Consider the following 18,534-nt stretch of genomic DNA (forward strand, 5'->3'; position numbering starts at 1 on the left):
TATGCTGATTGAAAATGGCTTTCTCCTATATAACTTGATGCTTAACAGTGTAACACAATGCTGCTTTTTGATCCCATTTTCTGCTGACATTTAGCCTTAATTGAGTGCCCGTGATGAAAAGGACAACTTGGGCTCATGCTCTCTGCTTGCACACTGGCTGTTTGCCCGGCCCCGAAGCTGCTGAAATCATCTCTGTGTGCATTTCATGAAATCACTTCTCCCAGCTGTGGCCTTTCAGTCTTCACGATGTTGTCAGCCTACTCGGTCATTCTCCGTGAATGAACAATGTTGCAACACGGTGATCTTAGCGTGGAAGAATGTGACAATAGAATAGAATTATGACAAAACTGATTGCATTTGAGACCACGAGGAATGCGCCAGAGACAAGCTGAAGCACAGCGTTTGTTCGCTGTGGTTACGGATGTCAAGTGGTGGGTGGCTGATGCTGTGGATGTAGGCCTCTGTCATCCAAATAGCAGCCTGGGGAACATGAATGTTTATTTTATGCAAATTCAAGTTGAGGTGCATTCTCTTAAAAAGACAAAAATAAACGAAAGAATAACATCTGGGATAAGATTAATTGGACATCTTTGGGCCTTGTGGGCTACAAGGATGGATGGCAGCAAGGAATGTTAAGAAGTGTCCTGCAGAGAGGCCAATGAAAAGCAAAGCTCCAGTGGCTCCCGGCCGGCATAGAGAAGTCTTCTTGGCAGTAAAGTTTGGAGTCATGTGCCTTCATTTAAATGAGAACGCAAGAAATGAAAGAGAGAGAGAGAAATACAGTCTGAGCTAAGAGGCGAGGGACGCTGCCAAGCCAAGACACTTGAGGAATGTAGTGGTGGCTCTCGGCTCGCGGTAATACCATTCGACTTACTGCTATCTGAGTCAGGAAAACAGCTTTCGCAGTCTAGTCAGCAAGTCTCACAGCCAGTGAAAACACATGCTATCCACAATGAGGGAGGAAAAAAATCAAATACTAATCGAAATTTGTATCCTGGCCAGTAAATTCCAAGCATGTTCATGTGCTTGTTTACAAAAAAACATGCATGGAGCTGCATGTCTGTCGGCAGGGTCTTTAAGACACAAGTGAGCGTTGTCTTGTGTTGTTTGAGGAGCTGTGTGAGAGGCATGCGGTGTGACTCCCCAGACTGGCAGTTAGTTAATAAACACAGGCCTGTCAACAGCTGCTGGTGATGTAATGTAGCATTTCTTCTCACTCCCGGTATCCTCCCGCCCCACCACACCTCCTAAACCTCCCTCCACAACCACCTCCTCTCTATTTACAAGTCTTCCAGGGTGTTACTGCAGCCTTCCAACGCTGGCAGCACAGATAGTGTATTCCAGATTTGTTTTGTTTGTAGGTAAGCGACCACCCCCTCCCTGCAACACTTCCTGGGGAAGTCACAACAGCATGTTTTCAACTTCCATAGAAGGAAATTCCACGTCAACACATCGTCTTCTGAACCAAAATACCGATGAGACTCTGGGAGCTGCAGATCATTTGAGTGGGAAGGATCTAGCCGGTGCAGAGTAAGTCTGGACACCAGCTTGTTTTTCTTCTGTTATGATGTTTGACAGCTTTTCACCCCATTCAGTGTTACTGAATGTTGACATGCTAAAAACTTTGCACTGCTAAGGGATGATGAATGCATTAGTGCTATATAAATGCTTATCACTGTGACGTTTCCCATAATTTAATTTTAATTTTAATTTTAATTTTAATTTTAATTTTAATTTTAATTTTAATTTTAATTTTAATTTTAATTTTAATCTTAATCTTAATCTTAATCTTAATCTTAATCTTAATCTTAATTTTTATTTTAATTTTAAAATAAATTGATTTATTATAGTTATTTAGTTATTGAAGAACACCATTTCTTCCAACTTGTAAAAGATACTCACTAAAACACTGGCATTGTTCATGTCCTTCGGAGAGAACAAAATGTTATTGTTGTACACCAAATGCACTTGGAATTTGAAAATTCATTGAAAATTAAATTATTAAGGTGTAGTCAAGATCAAATGTTTATTTTAGTAGAAATAGGTAGCTTGCCCTGAAGTAGTGGATGGATTGAGCAATGTTATGCATGCTTACTGATTTCTAATCCCTATTTAAATATTCAGAAGGGTAACACATTTAATCATCAGTGGTAGTTGATATGTCAACATCACATCCTTAACAAAAACAAAACACTCACATTAAACTGTGATGTTAGTTGACTTTCGAAGTAAAGGGTCCATGCATAGCCAACATGCACAGCATAGCTTTCATCTTATCAGTGGAGGTTTGAAATATAGCCAAGGTCAAAGCCGAAATTATTTGAACTTTGCAGTGTGTAATAACAAGACAGTGGCCACAACAAAGATAGAGAGCTTCCCTTTGGAAAAAAAATGGACATATCCCAGCATAGAACAGATTCACTGCCCATGTGTTTAAATTCCCCATATAATATTAGGACTAAATTAAAGTCAGAGACAGCAAGTTGATCGCAATTCACTGTTTTTATTCAATAAATGACATAAAATGACCCATAAGTACCATTAATTAATGTCAACAAGTCCACAGAGCCCTTTGGTTTGTATATAGATGTAAACATATTTTACCAATTTTGCCAAAACTTCATATTTTGCATGAATAACAATACCAAAGATATCAGAGGCTGCTTGGATAGGGAAACACCCTCTGCAGTTGCTATGACAACATTTGACACTGAGACCCATGGCTTGGATGACCGAGAACCATCACAGAAACATCACCAAAGGTTTTTTTGAGAAGCAAACCAGAGCAAGAAGGATCTAAATAAATCTACGCAATGTGTCATAAAACATTTTGTAGTGATAGACAAGTCACATTTCACAATAATAGCAACATATAATATTTTTCTTCAAATCACAACATGCTACTTGACCGAAAGCAAAATCACATTGCCAACTGAAAACAACCAGAGACTATCCTGAAATGGCACAGAACAACTGTGGGATAACTGCGGAAACTGATGTCTGCAACATTTAACTGCGGATGACAAGAGGAGGATAAACATTCATCGAAATAAACACACGAAAACACTGAGCAGTGTTGCTTCTCAAGCTGTCAACACCCCACTGATCTAATATGTGAGTTCAGTTTTTCTAGCGGGCTGCCCGTTGCATGATGCTCACATTCCAAAGTGGGAAGGGGGCACAGTTGTTTATTTTGATAACAGTTGGAAAATTCTTCTGCCCCCTCTTGGCTTGCAGAATCACCCGTGAGCCTTTGGGGTATATTTTCTCTGGCCTTTTTTCTACCTGGAGCGAGATCATGAGAGAGTTCAGCAGAGAGTCATGCTGGGATAGAGCCTCGACAGGAAGCTTGATTTTTCCCAGGATGTGTATTAAATCGTTCTATACATCTGGTGGGATAAGCATTGGGAATTGCAGGGACTCCCCTCATGAACAGGATGACGACATTGTAGTCATTGTTTTTCTTTTTTTTTCCACTAGACCTCCAACCCCTCCTTCCTTTTGTCAACCCCCACATTAATCTCTCCACCGAGGGCTGCTGACTAAACAAGACATAAAGCGATACAGACATGCCAGGGCAGAATTTTTAAGACCAAAAAGTCATTTTCTTGTTAGTGGATGATCTTGCCTAACTTGATTCTCTGGGTGGCGAGAAGATGTTTGCACAGTATAGCATTAGAGAAACAGTCTCCTGGCCTTCTCAAGCTTTCTGAGTGCTGAAGGTTTGGAGTGTCAGTCACGTTTGACAAGCTTTAAGCTAAATCAAATATTGATTATGTAACCATCAAACATAATATCTTGCTGATAGGGCCCTGTGCGACTTTCACACATGTTTAAATGTTATTCAAAGAATCCTTACAACTGTCAAGAAGACACAAATAGTGCATGTGGCGATAAAGTGGAAACTTGAGCATAACTAATTAAAATGCAGAGAGAGGTGTTACATACAGTATACGACTCATGCCACATGATTTAAAATGCCTCACGGTCCTCCAACATGCCTTAAAGCTTGGTGACGGTAAAAATATAATGACAAACAAAGCTTCTGCAGCGATTAAATATACAAGCTCAGTTTCACTTCCTTGCTCATCTCCTTCCTGTTTCATGATTTTGACAGTCCCCATGTTGGTGTCATTTCAATGAAATCTAAAAATCCCCTACAAGTAAAACAAAGTTTGGGGTTTTTGTTGCTGCAGTTTGACGTTTGGCTATCACCGCAGAGAAATGCACTTTTGAGGTTTGACACAGAAAACTTATTTTCTTGCAGGCAGACCCTGGGAACATATGACACCATCTATGTGATGGTATCAGCACAAACCCCAGACTTACTCCTGTATCTAAATGATTGATCACTGCAACGGTATAAACTGTTGCATCCAAATGCGGATGACGGTATAAATTCTTTCCAAAATGGGATGATAAAACATGAAATTATGCATGGAGCAGGAACAACATTTATATTGTTGAGAAAGGAGGCATTTCACATTTTGTAAGTGTATTGCAGTACATAAATTGCAAAAACCTATAATCTGAATATAAAATGAAAAGAAGCAGATTCATATTTTCTGGAATCTTAAATGGAAAAAGAATATTTTTCAATATCCATAGTATTTATTTATGATATAGTACTATGTGTGTTTCTGTGCATCTTTATCACTGGGAAGAGCTTTTAGTTCTGAAATAACTTATCCAGTAACATTTACTTCAGATGTCAAGCATTTCCTACATATTTCTGATAGGCTGGAAGCAGAAAAGCTCAGTGCACTCCAAAATCAAATAAAGATGTTCTCCATATATTTGTTTTCCTTTAAGTCACCATCTTATCTAGATGGATGAAGCTACTTTTGCAAAATCATGCATTGATAATATCTATTTATAATCTTTAGACTTCATTACATTTTTTCTTTTGAGCTCCATAACATCACTTCAACTGCACAAAATGTATAAAAAACATTTTAAGGTGGTGAGACAATATTTAAGCGGTATCACATGTAATTGGGACATCATACACATTTTGGATTGTTCATTTGTTGCGCATAAAAATAGGAAAGAGAAGACAGTGTACATTCCTTCATATGTTCAGAGAGTATGTGTTGTTTATTCATCAATGAATGGCCAGCCTTTGCCTTTTTAAATTAATCACGGATATCCTTCCTATATACGCAAGGTTTCGTAGATAACCCGATTTTCCATGCAGCTCTGCAATATTAGGGTTAAGATAGTTTCCGATTAAATGGAAAATCTATAGATTTGCTAAGATATGTCAAATATTTTACAATTTCACATGCGTACATGACATGGCAAATGTATCAGTCACAATATATTTGCATGTGTATTGGTGTTCTTAGGAACATTGGAATAACGTTGAAAGTCATGATCACATAACCCCAACTGTAAGATTGTGATTATATGCTTATAAATGCGCCAACAAACCATGGTTAAACCAGAGGAACTGCTGCAACACATCAGTGAAAATTCAATCCCGACCCCGAGTCTAATGACTCAATGATACTTTTGCGAGGACAAAAACACCAGTATAAAGTATGTCATACTGTAAGGCAGCACCAGACCATAATTGGTCGTGCCAACTGTACCAGGACGCATGCAGAGGCAGGATCAGACCGGCTGGCCAGCATCCGATCAGAATTGACCATCTGTGCCTCTAGAATACAGATGGACCTCTCTCTTTGCACGTTAAACCCCACATCAGACACTTGCATGCTTCAATTTTCTCCTCAATGAATGGAAAGCAATAGCCCCCCCCCCCAACATTACCTCCCACTCCCCCACTTGCGTAGCGAGCAAATTAAAAGCGAGACTCAAACGTGTAATCATCTCGGTCATTCATTCTCCTGCGCGAAACATGGCAATCCGGATAAATCATTCAGAAGAAAAATGAAGAGAGCGCCGGGCTCTGAACGGCAGGGGTCCTTCTGCGCTGACCCCATTTCAGTGGCTCGTTCATTCAAGACAGACGCAGGGCATGGAGACAAAATGAATTGGTTCCTGGGGCAAACAGGGGGGGCCACACCAATCAATGGTCATCTCCCCCCGCCATCCATTTTCAGGCCCTGGCACTTCCTGGCATTGCTCTTTTCGGGGGGTGGAACGACAGAGCACTGATCACAGAGTTCTGGTTTTTGGCCAAAGGACCTTTCTTTCCGAGACCATCCTGTTTTCAAAAGGTTTCTTAAAGATGTTAGGGCACTAATTGAAAACTCATGGAAAATCTGGATTCTGTTTCAGTCGCAGTCTCTCACTCCTTTGCTCTGTCTCCCAGATGACATTTTATGCTGAAATGTATTTGCTTGAATCATTTATTTATTGTATAGTTTAATGTATAACTCATGATGACATCAATTCACAATGGCACTTCTATAGACAGAATGCTTTGATTACCAGTTCCATTGCAATCATTCCTTCGTCTAAAGCTTTCTTCAAGCCACACACTTTGTCCATTCAGTATCTCTTTTATCGTGACTAATACCTTTGAAGAGGAAAATATGTGTGAATTCTTGACTAGGGTTGGGCAATAAGGAAAAAACAGACTATCATGACATTCAGACTCCAGCTTTGAACTCTTGTTATACATTATGGCTTCTTAGCTGTGGAAAGTCACATAGCAGACAGGCAAAAAAGAAACTTCTGTAAACCACAAGATAGTAATTTCTGAAAAAAATGATGAGTGTCATGGAATGTCATTGTTTTTTCATTGTGTCTTGAATTTTTAACGTAAAGTTTCAATTATTTTTTTCATCTTTTGCTTTTTCATAGCAGTGACTAATTTGAAATTTATTCACAGGATTAAAATGCATCAAATGAAATACAGAATATTACAAAAATAGTTATAATCAATCTTTAATCACAAAATTGGTACATTCTTGATTATGTCAAATAACTAATTACAGTTTACTGATGGACATTGCCAAACATTTAACAAAAAAAAGTACAATAAATGACGCATTACATTTCTTGACATGAATAAAATCCAACACATCATTTGTTGATATTATAAGGTTATTTTTATAAGGGTATAAAGGTCCGTATGGTCAACTGTGGTAACACTTTTAAGTTGAAAGATTGAAAGTCGAACAGCGGAAATTCTTTCTTTACCGTGCGCATTAAGAAAGTAGCCTGGAAGAAAGCTAAGATAAGAGTAAAGGTAAAGGGTTGGCGATTGCAATGCTTGCACAGCTGCATCGTTCATCCGAGCTCACAAAAAACCAGCATCCACTCGGAGCCATGGCGATCCATATTCATGGACAATCTGGGCTTATTATCACCATTTATCCACGAGGTTCACAGTCTTCTTTCAGTACAGCGGGGCTCTCGATGGCTTTAAGTGTAATCATTAAGCTGTTATCCCCTCACATTATCCCTGTTGTAGTTGGGAGCTGTCTGGGGCTCTGTGACCTCAGCTGGGCGCTCCCTTGTTCTTGGAGCAGATGTTAAAAAAAGAGTCCCCTCTCCAACCTCAAACACCTCCCACCCCCCACATGCATACAGACACACAAACTATCCCCCCGTTCCTCCTCCCTACGCCCTGGCATCTAATTAGGCCTACAGCACAAAGACTCCCAGATGTCAGCGTCCTCCTGGCCTCCTTTGATTATATCCTTTCCACCTCAGTGGCTGGCTTGCCGACTGACTGGATGGCCGGCCGGCTGGCTGGGGGCCGTGTGGGCTATAGGCGTCGACGCGTGTCACTCGGCGTAGGTCAACACTACATCAGTTTAACATATCAGTAATTGCTTTTGGTGTAAATCACTGTGAATCAGGAGGGAGGGAGGTCAGCCGCAGATGTGTTGCAGTTTGAAAGAGACCCTTTGATTGTCATAAACGTAGGCCAAGCAACATTTCCTACATGTATTTGTAAAAGGAAAAGTCAGTCTAAATACAGCACATCTCTCAAGGGATGCCAAATCACCTGATGCGCCTCATTCTTTATAGCGGTACAGGTCTTCGGAATTAAAAATGACATTCATTCCTTGTCTATTTTACAGACACCAGTTCTCAGCAGCCAGTCAATCAAATGTCCATGCATCCATGAAAACCGGTTTTGTCCGATGAATACTTAATGACTGTGAAACTGATCACCAGTCCTCAGTAGCTAAAAATAATGCATAGAAAACCAAAGAATAAGCACTACATTCTGCTCAGAAATGCAAACAGAAAACTGGAATCATTTGCAGACTTATATTTGCTGATAACAATGTGACAACAAAAGAGAAAAAAAAAAAGAATAATGTGAACCCATACATGTATGTGCAAAATGATAAGACTGCTGTTTCAAATTGGTAAGATTTTAACGTGAATAAAACCTTGATAATGTTTGTTCTATGAGTATGAATGCTTTTATACTGATTTGGAATATTCGTACAAGGAAAATTCACATTTAAATCATACAATAACGTGTCTGTCACAAGCATAACATCTCTAGCTTTTGACTAGCACCGTTTGTTTGCTTCATAGACTGACTAAGCATCCAAAAGTCCAGAATAACCTGAAGACTTCTCCCAAAGCAATAATATCATGGTTTTGAAAGACATATACACTGGCTAAAATTGGCTTGGCTAGATGCCACTGTTTGCAACAACTTTGTGGTTATTTTTTTTCTTCTCAATTTTATTTTTGTAGTTCCATTGTAAAAAGGTTGAAATGATGATACATTAATCATAACTGACCTTGCAGTTACGGTATAAGGGAATTTTGTTGGTGCATGAACTAATTTATTGTCTGCAATAATTGGAGGGGAGGATGGTGTAAACACAAGCCTGGCGGGGAGTTCACTGCAATATTTGTGCCAGAGCTCATACTGTTGGAAGGTTAAACTCCTACATTCTGAGCAAGATAATCATTTTTTGAAATAAAACCGAACAGCCAGTTTATACAATCCCGGCCATAACACAAAGCAGTGACGTGCAGTCAGTAGAGGCAGGTGAGGCTGGGCCTCACCTGGCATCATGGAAAGAAAAAAATGTAAAATGAAAAAATAAATTGAATGGTTCTATTTATTCAGTAATTTTTACTTAAAAGTTATTTCCACCTTACTTCATAATTTTTAGTCGTTTTTTTTTTTCAAAATCACTAAAAAAAAATAAAAATAAATTTAGCATTTAAATATGAAGAAGAGCCGAGCGGTGACGCGGCAGCCAGCGGAGTCCGCTATGGATTGTGCAATAACTGCGACATGCTATGCAGCTGAGACCGTATTGCTGTCTCCAGGGATGTCACTATTAAAATTTTCAAACACTTTAAGCACTAATACATTAAATACATTTCCATACTTTAGCTGATGCTTATAATTTTTTGTTAAGAACTGTAACGTGTTTCTCTTCCGAGCAATGGTAAAACGGCAGCGAAGACACACTAAGTGAGGCACGCAGTGACGGGGCCTCACGGAGGGAGGCACTGGCGATCCCAGGGAGCCTTTTTACTACTTGGATAAAGAATAATAGAATTGCAATAGCAAGCTACTGTAAACAGTTAGCAAGTCATGTGAAGCCATCCAGTCAGTTTTTCCTTATGCTTATCTTTATGTTCAAAATGGAGGATTACATCGCTAAACTGAGAGAATTTTCTAAACTGGACTTTCAGTGGAAGCAGGAGATAATAGTAAGTAATGGAAGACCGACGCCGGTGCTAACGGATTTGCTTCAGACCAGGAGACGGAAGACTCGGTCTTTTCAAACGGGGTGGTACACACGAAAAGGCTGGCTGTGTGGAAGAAAGCGTCTTTTCTGCTTTTCCTGCATTCTTTTCTCAACTTCTGACAATCAAACATGAGCGGTCAGCCACTCGTATTCAAAGTCAAATCGCGCTAAAACATTCGGGGTGTGCAGGATAGATTTGGCTTTGAATGAACAGCAAAGACTCAACATCAGCATCCACAATGCTAAGCTAAAGGAAAACCGCTCAGCTGCGCATGGACTTCGTTTATAAGTAAAGGTAAGAGATAATAACGTTTTTTTAATGTGCTTTTTCTATGCTACAGTTTGTATAAGTAAAGAATGCTGACATGATATTTTAAACAAAGCACGTTAACTGCTGCCAATAAAATGGTGAACATGCTACTCCGTAGGGTTCATATGTTTGTAAATCAGACTGATGACGTCAGTGCCTCACCAGCCATGACCCTCACGCACGTCACTGACACACAGCAATCAATCTTTACCTCACAGTAACATGATAAACATTTGTTTTGAGTGTTTTTACAGTGTGTCTTAAAATTGACATTTTACTTAAAAAAAATAAGTTTGATGACCACGTGGGTTTTCTTCAATGTCTAAGAGTAGTAGGGAAATACAGAGCAACTCCAGCATATATATATATAAAAAAAAAAAAAACACAAATCTGCACCTTGACTTTTGTCAGTCGGCCTTAAATTACTGTTGTGGTTTGATGAATCCTGAAAAACCCTTAAAAGAACCCACAATAAAAAAATAAACTTTAACAGTCAGGGGTATGACTTATATGGTCTTTTATCAGCCAGTCTTGTCTAATGTGTTCAATATCTTGCATTTAATGTGTTTGCTTAACCTTTATAACTTCCGATCGTTCCACTCCCTGCTGCACTTTTTTGCCCTCAGAAAAATTGTGTCAGTGTTTCCTATGTTAGGTCCAGGCCAGCATGCACAGCACCTTAATCCATTTCAAAAATTTCTATATTCAAGGAAAGCTGTGAGCTTCAACATCCTCATCTAAGCTTTAACTGAAAGGGACTAAACTGAAGTTTTATTATGAAACACAGGACTGTCTCAGAAAATTAGAATATTGTGATAAAGTTCTTTATCTTCTGTAATGCAATTAAAAAAAAAAATCTTTTTCATGATATTCAAATATTTTGAGATAGGATTTTTGAGTTTTCTTAAGATGTAAGCCATAATCAGCAATATTAAAATAGTAAAAAGGCTTGCAATATTTCAGTTGATTTGTAATGAATCCAGAATGTATGACATTTTTGTTTTTGTGTAATAGCTGATTCAAATTACAATTAGTCACAAAAGTCTGAAGGTACAACATAAGTCTGATATTTCTATGTCATTAGAAATACCATATTTTATATCCTGTCAGCAAATAAGGCAGCTTGTTCATACACTGTAATAACCCCAGGGTACTTAGAAGTGGGGCATAGAGCGTGTCATGTTGCGCAACACAACATCGGATCTGGGTGAAAAATGACTGACTGATCCTGCGGGCAATCTGATGTTTGTGGCCTCATGTCAATAGATTTGGATTTACCAGATTGGCAATGGATGGGATATGTCATATTGAAGTGTGAGAATGTTTGTCAAGTGCAGTCACTCTGACGCAGCCTGAGATAGAGTGTAAAAGATACACACTACACATGGATGCAGTTACAAATGATTGGGAAAATACAGTTTTAATTCACTCAGTTCAAAATTGGCTGTGTTTTTCCAATCTTGACAATTTCAATCCTTGTTTTGAGTCAGAAAAACAAAGCTTTCTTCACCCCTGCTCTTTTCATCTTTGTTGGCAATTTTTTTTCCAGGCGTTCCAGCAGTTTTCCAGTAGCTCCAATCTGGTCACAGTAAACCCCCCAAAGTAGCAAGCAATGAGAAACTTAATTTGTATAATTTCAATTTATATACTATATATATAACTATATATATAATTTGTCTAAATGAAATCTAGATTTCCAACTTATTCTTTCAGTGTGTCAGTCTGGCAAGTCACCATTGTTAAAAGTGAATATGAACATATGGAACTTTACTGTCAAATTTTACCAGTGGGTTACAAACGTTTCATTAGGATCTGAGTCCGAAATGTATTATTGATATGACTTCTTTAAAGACATATTCACACGTTAATTTTGAATCCAATGCTACGTTTTTGGTCCTAACCAGCTTATTTTGGCCATGTGAATGCAGTAATCTCACCGACATGGATACCTAAAATAACATACAGTGATCCATCACCACTGCAAACAAGAAGGGGCTCAGAGCTGATCCCTGATGGAGTTCCACCTACACCTTGAACTTCTCTGTTACCCCAACAGCACACCGCACTACACTCTCAAAGCTAGCATACATGTCCTGCACCAGTTGAACATACTTCTCTTCCACTCAAGATTTCTTCAAACAATACCAGAGTTCCTCTCTTGACACCCTGTCATATGCTTTTTCTAGGTCTACAAAAACACAATGCAGCCCCCTCTGGCCATCTCCGAACATACCTTCCTCCTCTCCCTCTTTGACCTACAGTAGCCTAGTTTCCATTGGTACCCTGTAGGTCATCGGTACCATTGGTTGTCGTTGTCAACCCAGGCCTCAACCGATCCGGTATGATCTGGTTATTAGTTTTGATTCGCATGTTTGGGTTTTGCAAAAGTTTTGTGCCGGATCTCCGTCCTGTCGCAACCCTTTGCATTTATCCAGGCTTGGGACTAGCTCAGGGAGACACTGGCCCCTGCCCCCCCGAGACTGGCTCAGGGAGACACCGGCCTGTGCCGCCCTGAGGCTGCATTAAACCAAAGAGATACTGTGATAATTCAATACTAAATACCATTGTTAACATGAACTGTAAACCATCATAAACATATTTTCATTGCTTATTTATTTTTTAGGTCTGAGCCCAAGTCCCATTTGGCTTACATTTCTTATTTATTATCATTATCATCAAAATTGAAAGTTAACAAAAAATAATCCACTTTCAGCAACAATTGTGTTGTCAAGGCTTGTTATAAATTAGGGACATAAAAAAAGTCCACATTGGGAAATTCCCTCACTGCAAATATGTGGTTTGTTACTGCGTCTCAGTCGATAAAAAGACTAAAAGTGGGGGTGTGTGGTGGGTGGGATACTGAATGTCCTTGGAGTGACCTGAATACATTTATGTAATGACTTAATTTAATTTTTAGCAATCAAACTAGTGTCTCATGAATCAGTGAACTCTACATCTGTTCAGTCCAGAAAACATCCATGGTTTTTCATGGATACTTGCACATGGCAGTTCAACTTGTGTCACACCGACAAAGTCCCTGACCCTGAGGGATCCATCTCTTGACCTTTGACCCTGTCTTCACCGAGGAGGAAGTGGTGTGAATCCTCTGTGCACAACCACAGTGATCCCAGAGCCAGGGCTCTTTGTAAAGGAGTAGTATGCGTGAAGTGAAGTGTTTATCTTCTGCTGTGGCCTCGGTCAGGCCAGGTCGGACTGGTTCCCAGCGCTGTTTGGAGAGGCCTAGAAAAACAAAGGCCTGAAGCTGAGGGTTGGGTCAGAGGGCGGGATGCTAGGGTGAGAGCGAGAGGCAAGATCTAACTACAGTTGTAGTTTTGCGGGGCAAAGGCTCTCTTAATAGCTTGATAACTAATCAAGAAGGCTGAAAAAGAAACCAACATCATATTAACAGGGCAGAGCTGAAAAGAGGAAGGAACTTCCGTTGTGACTCTGGGCTGATGCTATAGGTGAAAGGCCTCATAACAACAGATACATGACCTGCTGGACATGAGGTGTTACTTATTGACTTCCTCCCGCCCCTTTCCCTCCCCTAAGGGCTCTCCAGGTGTGTGGTTTGCTGGCGGGAGGAGGGACCATGAACAGACACCTGGAGAGGAGAGAGCATTTGAAGAGACTGTCCCTGGACAGCAGCATGCCAGTAAGTAATCCATGCTGTTACTATTCTAACTCACAAATATTTTTGTTAATTATTACTGGTTTTTGAAAATATGTATACTGGAAATTTATTTTTTTTTCTTTTAAGTTGTATCTTATTATGCTTGAGATAATCCGAATGAATAGAAATATCAGATATTAATGCGCTATGGAACTTTGATATGGAACATAAGCGTTGAAGATATTATTAAGTTGTGAAAACCAGATTATTCTTTCCATGTTTTTCTCCATAAGTTTAAAAAAAGTTCAAGATATTCTTTTTAAAAGTTAATATCTTTCCCTGGTCAATGTTCAGTGACCCTCTCCTCGGGGACATAAGGTGATTGAATTTGGGAATATATCTTGTTTTTGTATGCTGCATCACTGCTGCTTTACTTTGTTTGGATGGCACTTACCACAGAAATGATGGTTTATTTGGTTTTGCCTTCAGGTATAGGACTGTGAATCATATTCATGTGAAATATCCATACATTTGGTTTATTCATTTTGCTATGAATGAAATTTCCTCACTTCCTGTGAGAGCACAAGTTTTCCCTGGAAAGATTCGCTTATGCAGAGAAAAGCCATGTGAAGAGCATATAAATGACTTTTTCACTGAATTGCTCAGACTCAAACAGTAAATTTGATGCACATGCATGATATCACATATGCACCGACACACACACATACACACTGGCGCACACACGCACGCTAACATGTGTCAAGCAGCAGAGAGGAAAGAAGAAAATAAGCTACTGATGTGTGTATGCATGTGATACGCATGTGAGTGACAGGACTATCTCCATGCTGGTTGGTTCTTGTGAATAACAGGAGTGGAAATTTGTTTTGGTTAAGGGTTAACTGAAGGTCAATGTGTTTGCAAGTGGCTCTTTGGAATGTCAAGTGCACTGTCTGCAAGAAGCCCCCCCCAAAAACACACACACAAAGACACACGTGCACACTGTACGGTCACTGCACGGGAAACGTTAAATCAAGACTTAAAATAGCAGTGTAGGACGTGGTGAAGTCATTGAAGAGACATTTGTTTTGCATTAAATGGCAGCTGTGTTGGACTGCAGATTGTCCTTTTGATACAGATAGAGGGCACAGTGAAAGGGTAAGACAATCATGTTTTAATTCAGTATTTTTATCATCTATGTTGCTGTATGTAACGGTGATTCAACTGGAGCTTCTTTTTTTCTCCTAATCTTTACCTGCTGACTAAGCATTTTCCTATTTTAAGCTGCTTAGCTGATCCTTGTCATTTAATGCCACTACTGATAATTTCAAAAATAAACTCCCTTCAGATTGACTATCTAATTCTTAAAGTAACTGAGCTTTTAAAAGGAAGTAGACAAAAAGCAACATTTTTAAGAATAAGAATAAGAATAAGAATAAGAATAAGAATAAGAATAAGAATAAGAATAAGAATAAGAGCAACTTTATTTATCCCAAAGGAAATTGTTGTGCCAGAGTTACAAGAAAAACATAACAATAATAAATAATAGTAGAAAATTGTATAAACAGTAAAAAAAAGGGGGAGAATAAGAAATACAAATAAACTCTAAAGTGTCTTAAGTAACAAATGAAGACTATAAAGTGTCTTAAGTACCAAGTGAAAGATAAGGAGTGCACAAGATTATGAAAAAATATTGTACATGAAGCTGTTATGAAATGAAATATTGCACAGATGAACATATATACAGATGAATTATTACAATATAAAGTAAGATACATACACATATTACCAGAAGTGCAACAATGATTAAACATGGCAAGATTAGACGTCAGGAAAAAAATGAAGGTATCTGGTCCAAAGCAAAAGGTCAAAAAGTATCAACTTAAAATGTTGTTAAAGATATGTTTTGTACATGTATAGTCATATTAAACATGTATACACATTTTATATATTTGTACTCATTTTGCTGTGGATCTCTTTGAAGATTCTGTCCGACCTTCAGACCAAATGCCTGTTTAGATTCAAAGGACAGGTCTGAGTCATGGTTAATATTCAAATCAGTCTATCCTTGATTTTCACTAGATGATTGTTTACGTGGTGTTTCTTATGGGTTATGTGACTCATAATGCCTTTGAACTTTTATCTGTCACCCTTGTTATAATCAGATATGGATACAATTGCTTGATTTGAATACAGAGCAACCAGATTTAATGCAAGAGTGGAAGTAGGTCATATATGTGAGTATGTGAGGGTTTTATGATTCAACATGCTCACATTTGTCCACTCGACTATCCATGCATGCATTTCAACCTTTTTTCCCTTCATTTTGCCTTTCTCTCTGCACCCATTAAACTATAGTGACGCAACCATTCTGCACCATCACCCAATTCTACCTCAGTTCCTTCTTTTTCTTTTTCTTCTTCTTTCCTCTTTCCTATTTCTCTCTTTCGGATGCAAACACAGATTAAGCAAGGGTAGCATGAGGTTATTTTTAATAGTGCGACAGTGGAACCCTGCAGCATTTTTGGTACGGCATAAATCTAATATCAATTTCTTGATTTAATTCCACAGGATGAGCACGCAGGTTAGTTTGAATCGAGTCCTAAATCTGAAATTGAAGTAAATGTCTTGTGTGGGTTTCTCTCCTCTATTTGCTTAAATGGGATATCCACACATTATCTTCGATATATGCAAGATTGTTAACCGTGTCAGTAACTGATTTGAACCAGTTTTCATTTAGTTGGAAAACTCCGTCATTCAGTCACTCATTACCAGTGTTTCCAACCTTTTGTGAGCCACGACCATATTTCACATTAAAAAAATCATGGCACACCACCAAATAAATATGTCAAAAACACTTTTAATGAAATAGAATAAAACTGTACTTTATCAGTATGAAATCTGGCACTGTTGAACACAAAGCTGATTTTCTTGCAGGAACTGAGAAGAGACACACACAAGATCTCCTTCAACTGCTCTGAGTCTCTCTGTTTTTTTTTACTTTTTATTATAGTCATGCTTGAAAATCCAGCTCACATAGGTATGTCTTATTGAATAAATAATTTTTGGACCAATCAGGTGAAAGTGGGCACTTTGACACAGCACACCCGATGATCTATCACGGCACGCTAATGTGCCGCTGCACAGTGGTTGGGAAACACTGATCTAAAACCACTTATCCTACTCTCAGGGTTGCGGGGCAGCTGCGGCATATCCCAGCTGTTATTGGGTGAGAGGTTGGGTTCACCCTGGACCGGCCGCCAGTCGATCACAGGGCCACATTTACAGACGAACAGCCACTCACCCTCTCATTAACATGTCTGGGCTATTTAGGGTGTCCAATACACCTGCAGCATGTTTTTGAGACAGGAAAACCCGTTTAAAAGCCATACAGAGACACCGAGAGAACATGCAAATTCCCCACAGAAAGGCCCCCTATTGGTGTTGAACAAGGGACCTTCTTGCTCTGAGGTGGAAGAGCTAACCGCTTTGCGGCATAACTCTTTTATTCTTTGTATTTATGAACTCTTTCATGCATGCCATCATATTTTCAATAGCATGTAAGAGCTATCTCAGTTATTTAACACCACTTGTAAATGCTGTATTCTCCAAATTCCATATTCTACAAATGGTAGCCCTTTTGTTTTTCTGTTGATTCAGTGTTAAAAGGTTGTTTAACATAAATCATACACATGGATATTCATTTTTATCAATTTATTTATTTGTGTTTGTGCGGATGATGTTTTGTGAAATCTCTTCAGTTTTCTTTAAAGAAAAATGAAAATCTCGCTTAACTAAATCAAGAAGCTGATCATTTCTGACCTTTCTGAGCCTTTTGTTTACCAATGTGTCACTTAATTTGAGGCTAATAAGATTAAATGCCCATGAACTCAAACCATGGTCTTTATCATTCCTGCGCTGATGGGGGACACGATGTCTCGAGTCCTTGTGGCCCTGCAGGCCCGAGAACAGATAAACCCACTAAGTCCCATAAACACTCTTTTTCCTGGGAGGATATGAGCCTCAGATAGATTTATTTTTTCAGGCATCTGAAAAAATACAAGGGCTGTATTCTGATGTTGCATCAGAAGAGAGGCATGTGTTTTTTCTGTTTTTTTTTTTTGTTGCGGTTTGCTCCTTTATGTCATCTGCGCTTCAATTTAGGTGAATTCATAGGACACACAGACACATCTGCTAACATTGCACTTTACAGAACATGATGCGTGATGAAACCAAGTGGTGCGGTGTTTTGGTGAAGTGTTCAGTCTGGCCAGTCATGAGGTTTTCACTGTCTTCCATGGAAGATTGCACTTGTAAGATTCCTGAAAATGATTGTGGCTTTCACGTAATTCAAGCGTTCCATGTGTTCACTGTATGCTAGGATGATGAACGAGAGAGCTTTTCCACAAGGGATGCCCCTGACATGTTTTAGTTCACACTAGCAGACAAAACTAGAGACAAAATACCATATGTCAGCTGAGGAACAGGTAAAATATTTATGTCTGCTCTTCTTTGGATGGATTACATGGCCTTACTTCATAGAAAGCCAATCAATCGTCTATGGGTGGTTTGGCAAACACAGGGTTTGAATGTCAGTCTGGACCGCTACCTCACACATGTATAATGCATTGAGCCAGCATATGTTTCTCCTATGCATGCGGGCTAGGTTTAAGGGAATTTTCCTTGGGAGTGTCTGCCACAAAATGGCAGCTCTAATTAAACTAATTGACTTTATGTCTTTGTCTTTCTGTTTGATGAAGCATGGCTGTGCACAGCACAGCAATGCACTTTAGCAAGTAAAGGGAGTGGACCCTGAGTCAGCGTTATCAACATTTTATTGATGTGTTACATTAGCGATTTCCTCTACCAGGAAAGAGGCTTGCTGTACCGTCTCATCTAGTTACATTATGCAGCTCAGGATTGGCCCAGAGAAGCGGAGATAGTGCTCATTGTGAGTAAGT

General features: G+C 39.1%; 1 protein-coding gene across 3 annotated transcripts in view; it reads left to right on the forward strand.

The window, feature by feature from the left end:
- Window positions 1-1,322: 1,322 nt before the first annotated feature.
- Window positions 1,323-18,534, forward strand: part of LOC147233521 (nck-associated protein 5-like) — a 159,249-nt gene continuing 142,037 nt past the window's right edge. For 2 of the 3 annotated variants that reach the window (XM_086148425.1, XM_086148431.1), the window contains exons 1-2: window positions 1,323-1,530; window positions 13,516-13,618. In XM_086148425.1, the coding sequence (XP_086004551.1) occupies window positions 1,412-1,530; window positions 13,516-13,618 (222 nt within the window). In that variant the 5' untranslated portion in view covers window positions 1,323-1,411. The remainder of the gene's footprint in view (window positions 1,531-13,515; window positions 13,619-18,534) is intronic. The other variant, XM_086148428.1, reaches the window with a different exon arrangement.

This window comes from Fistularia commersonii, chromosome 6 (genome assembly GCF_037954325.1).
Source record: "Fistularia commersonii isolate RoL2024-O1a breed Wild chromosome 6, RoL_Fcom_v1.0, whole genome shotgun sequence".
NCBI lineage: Eukaryota > Metazoa > Chordata > Actinopteri > Syngnathiformes > Fistulariidae > Fistularia > Fistularia commersonii.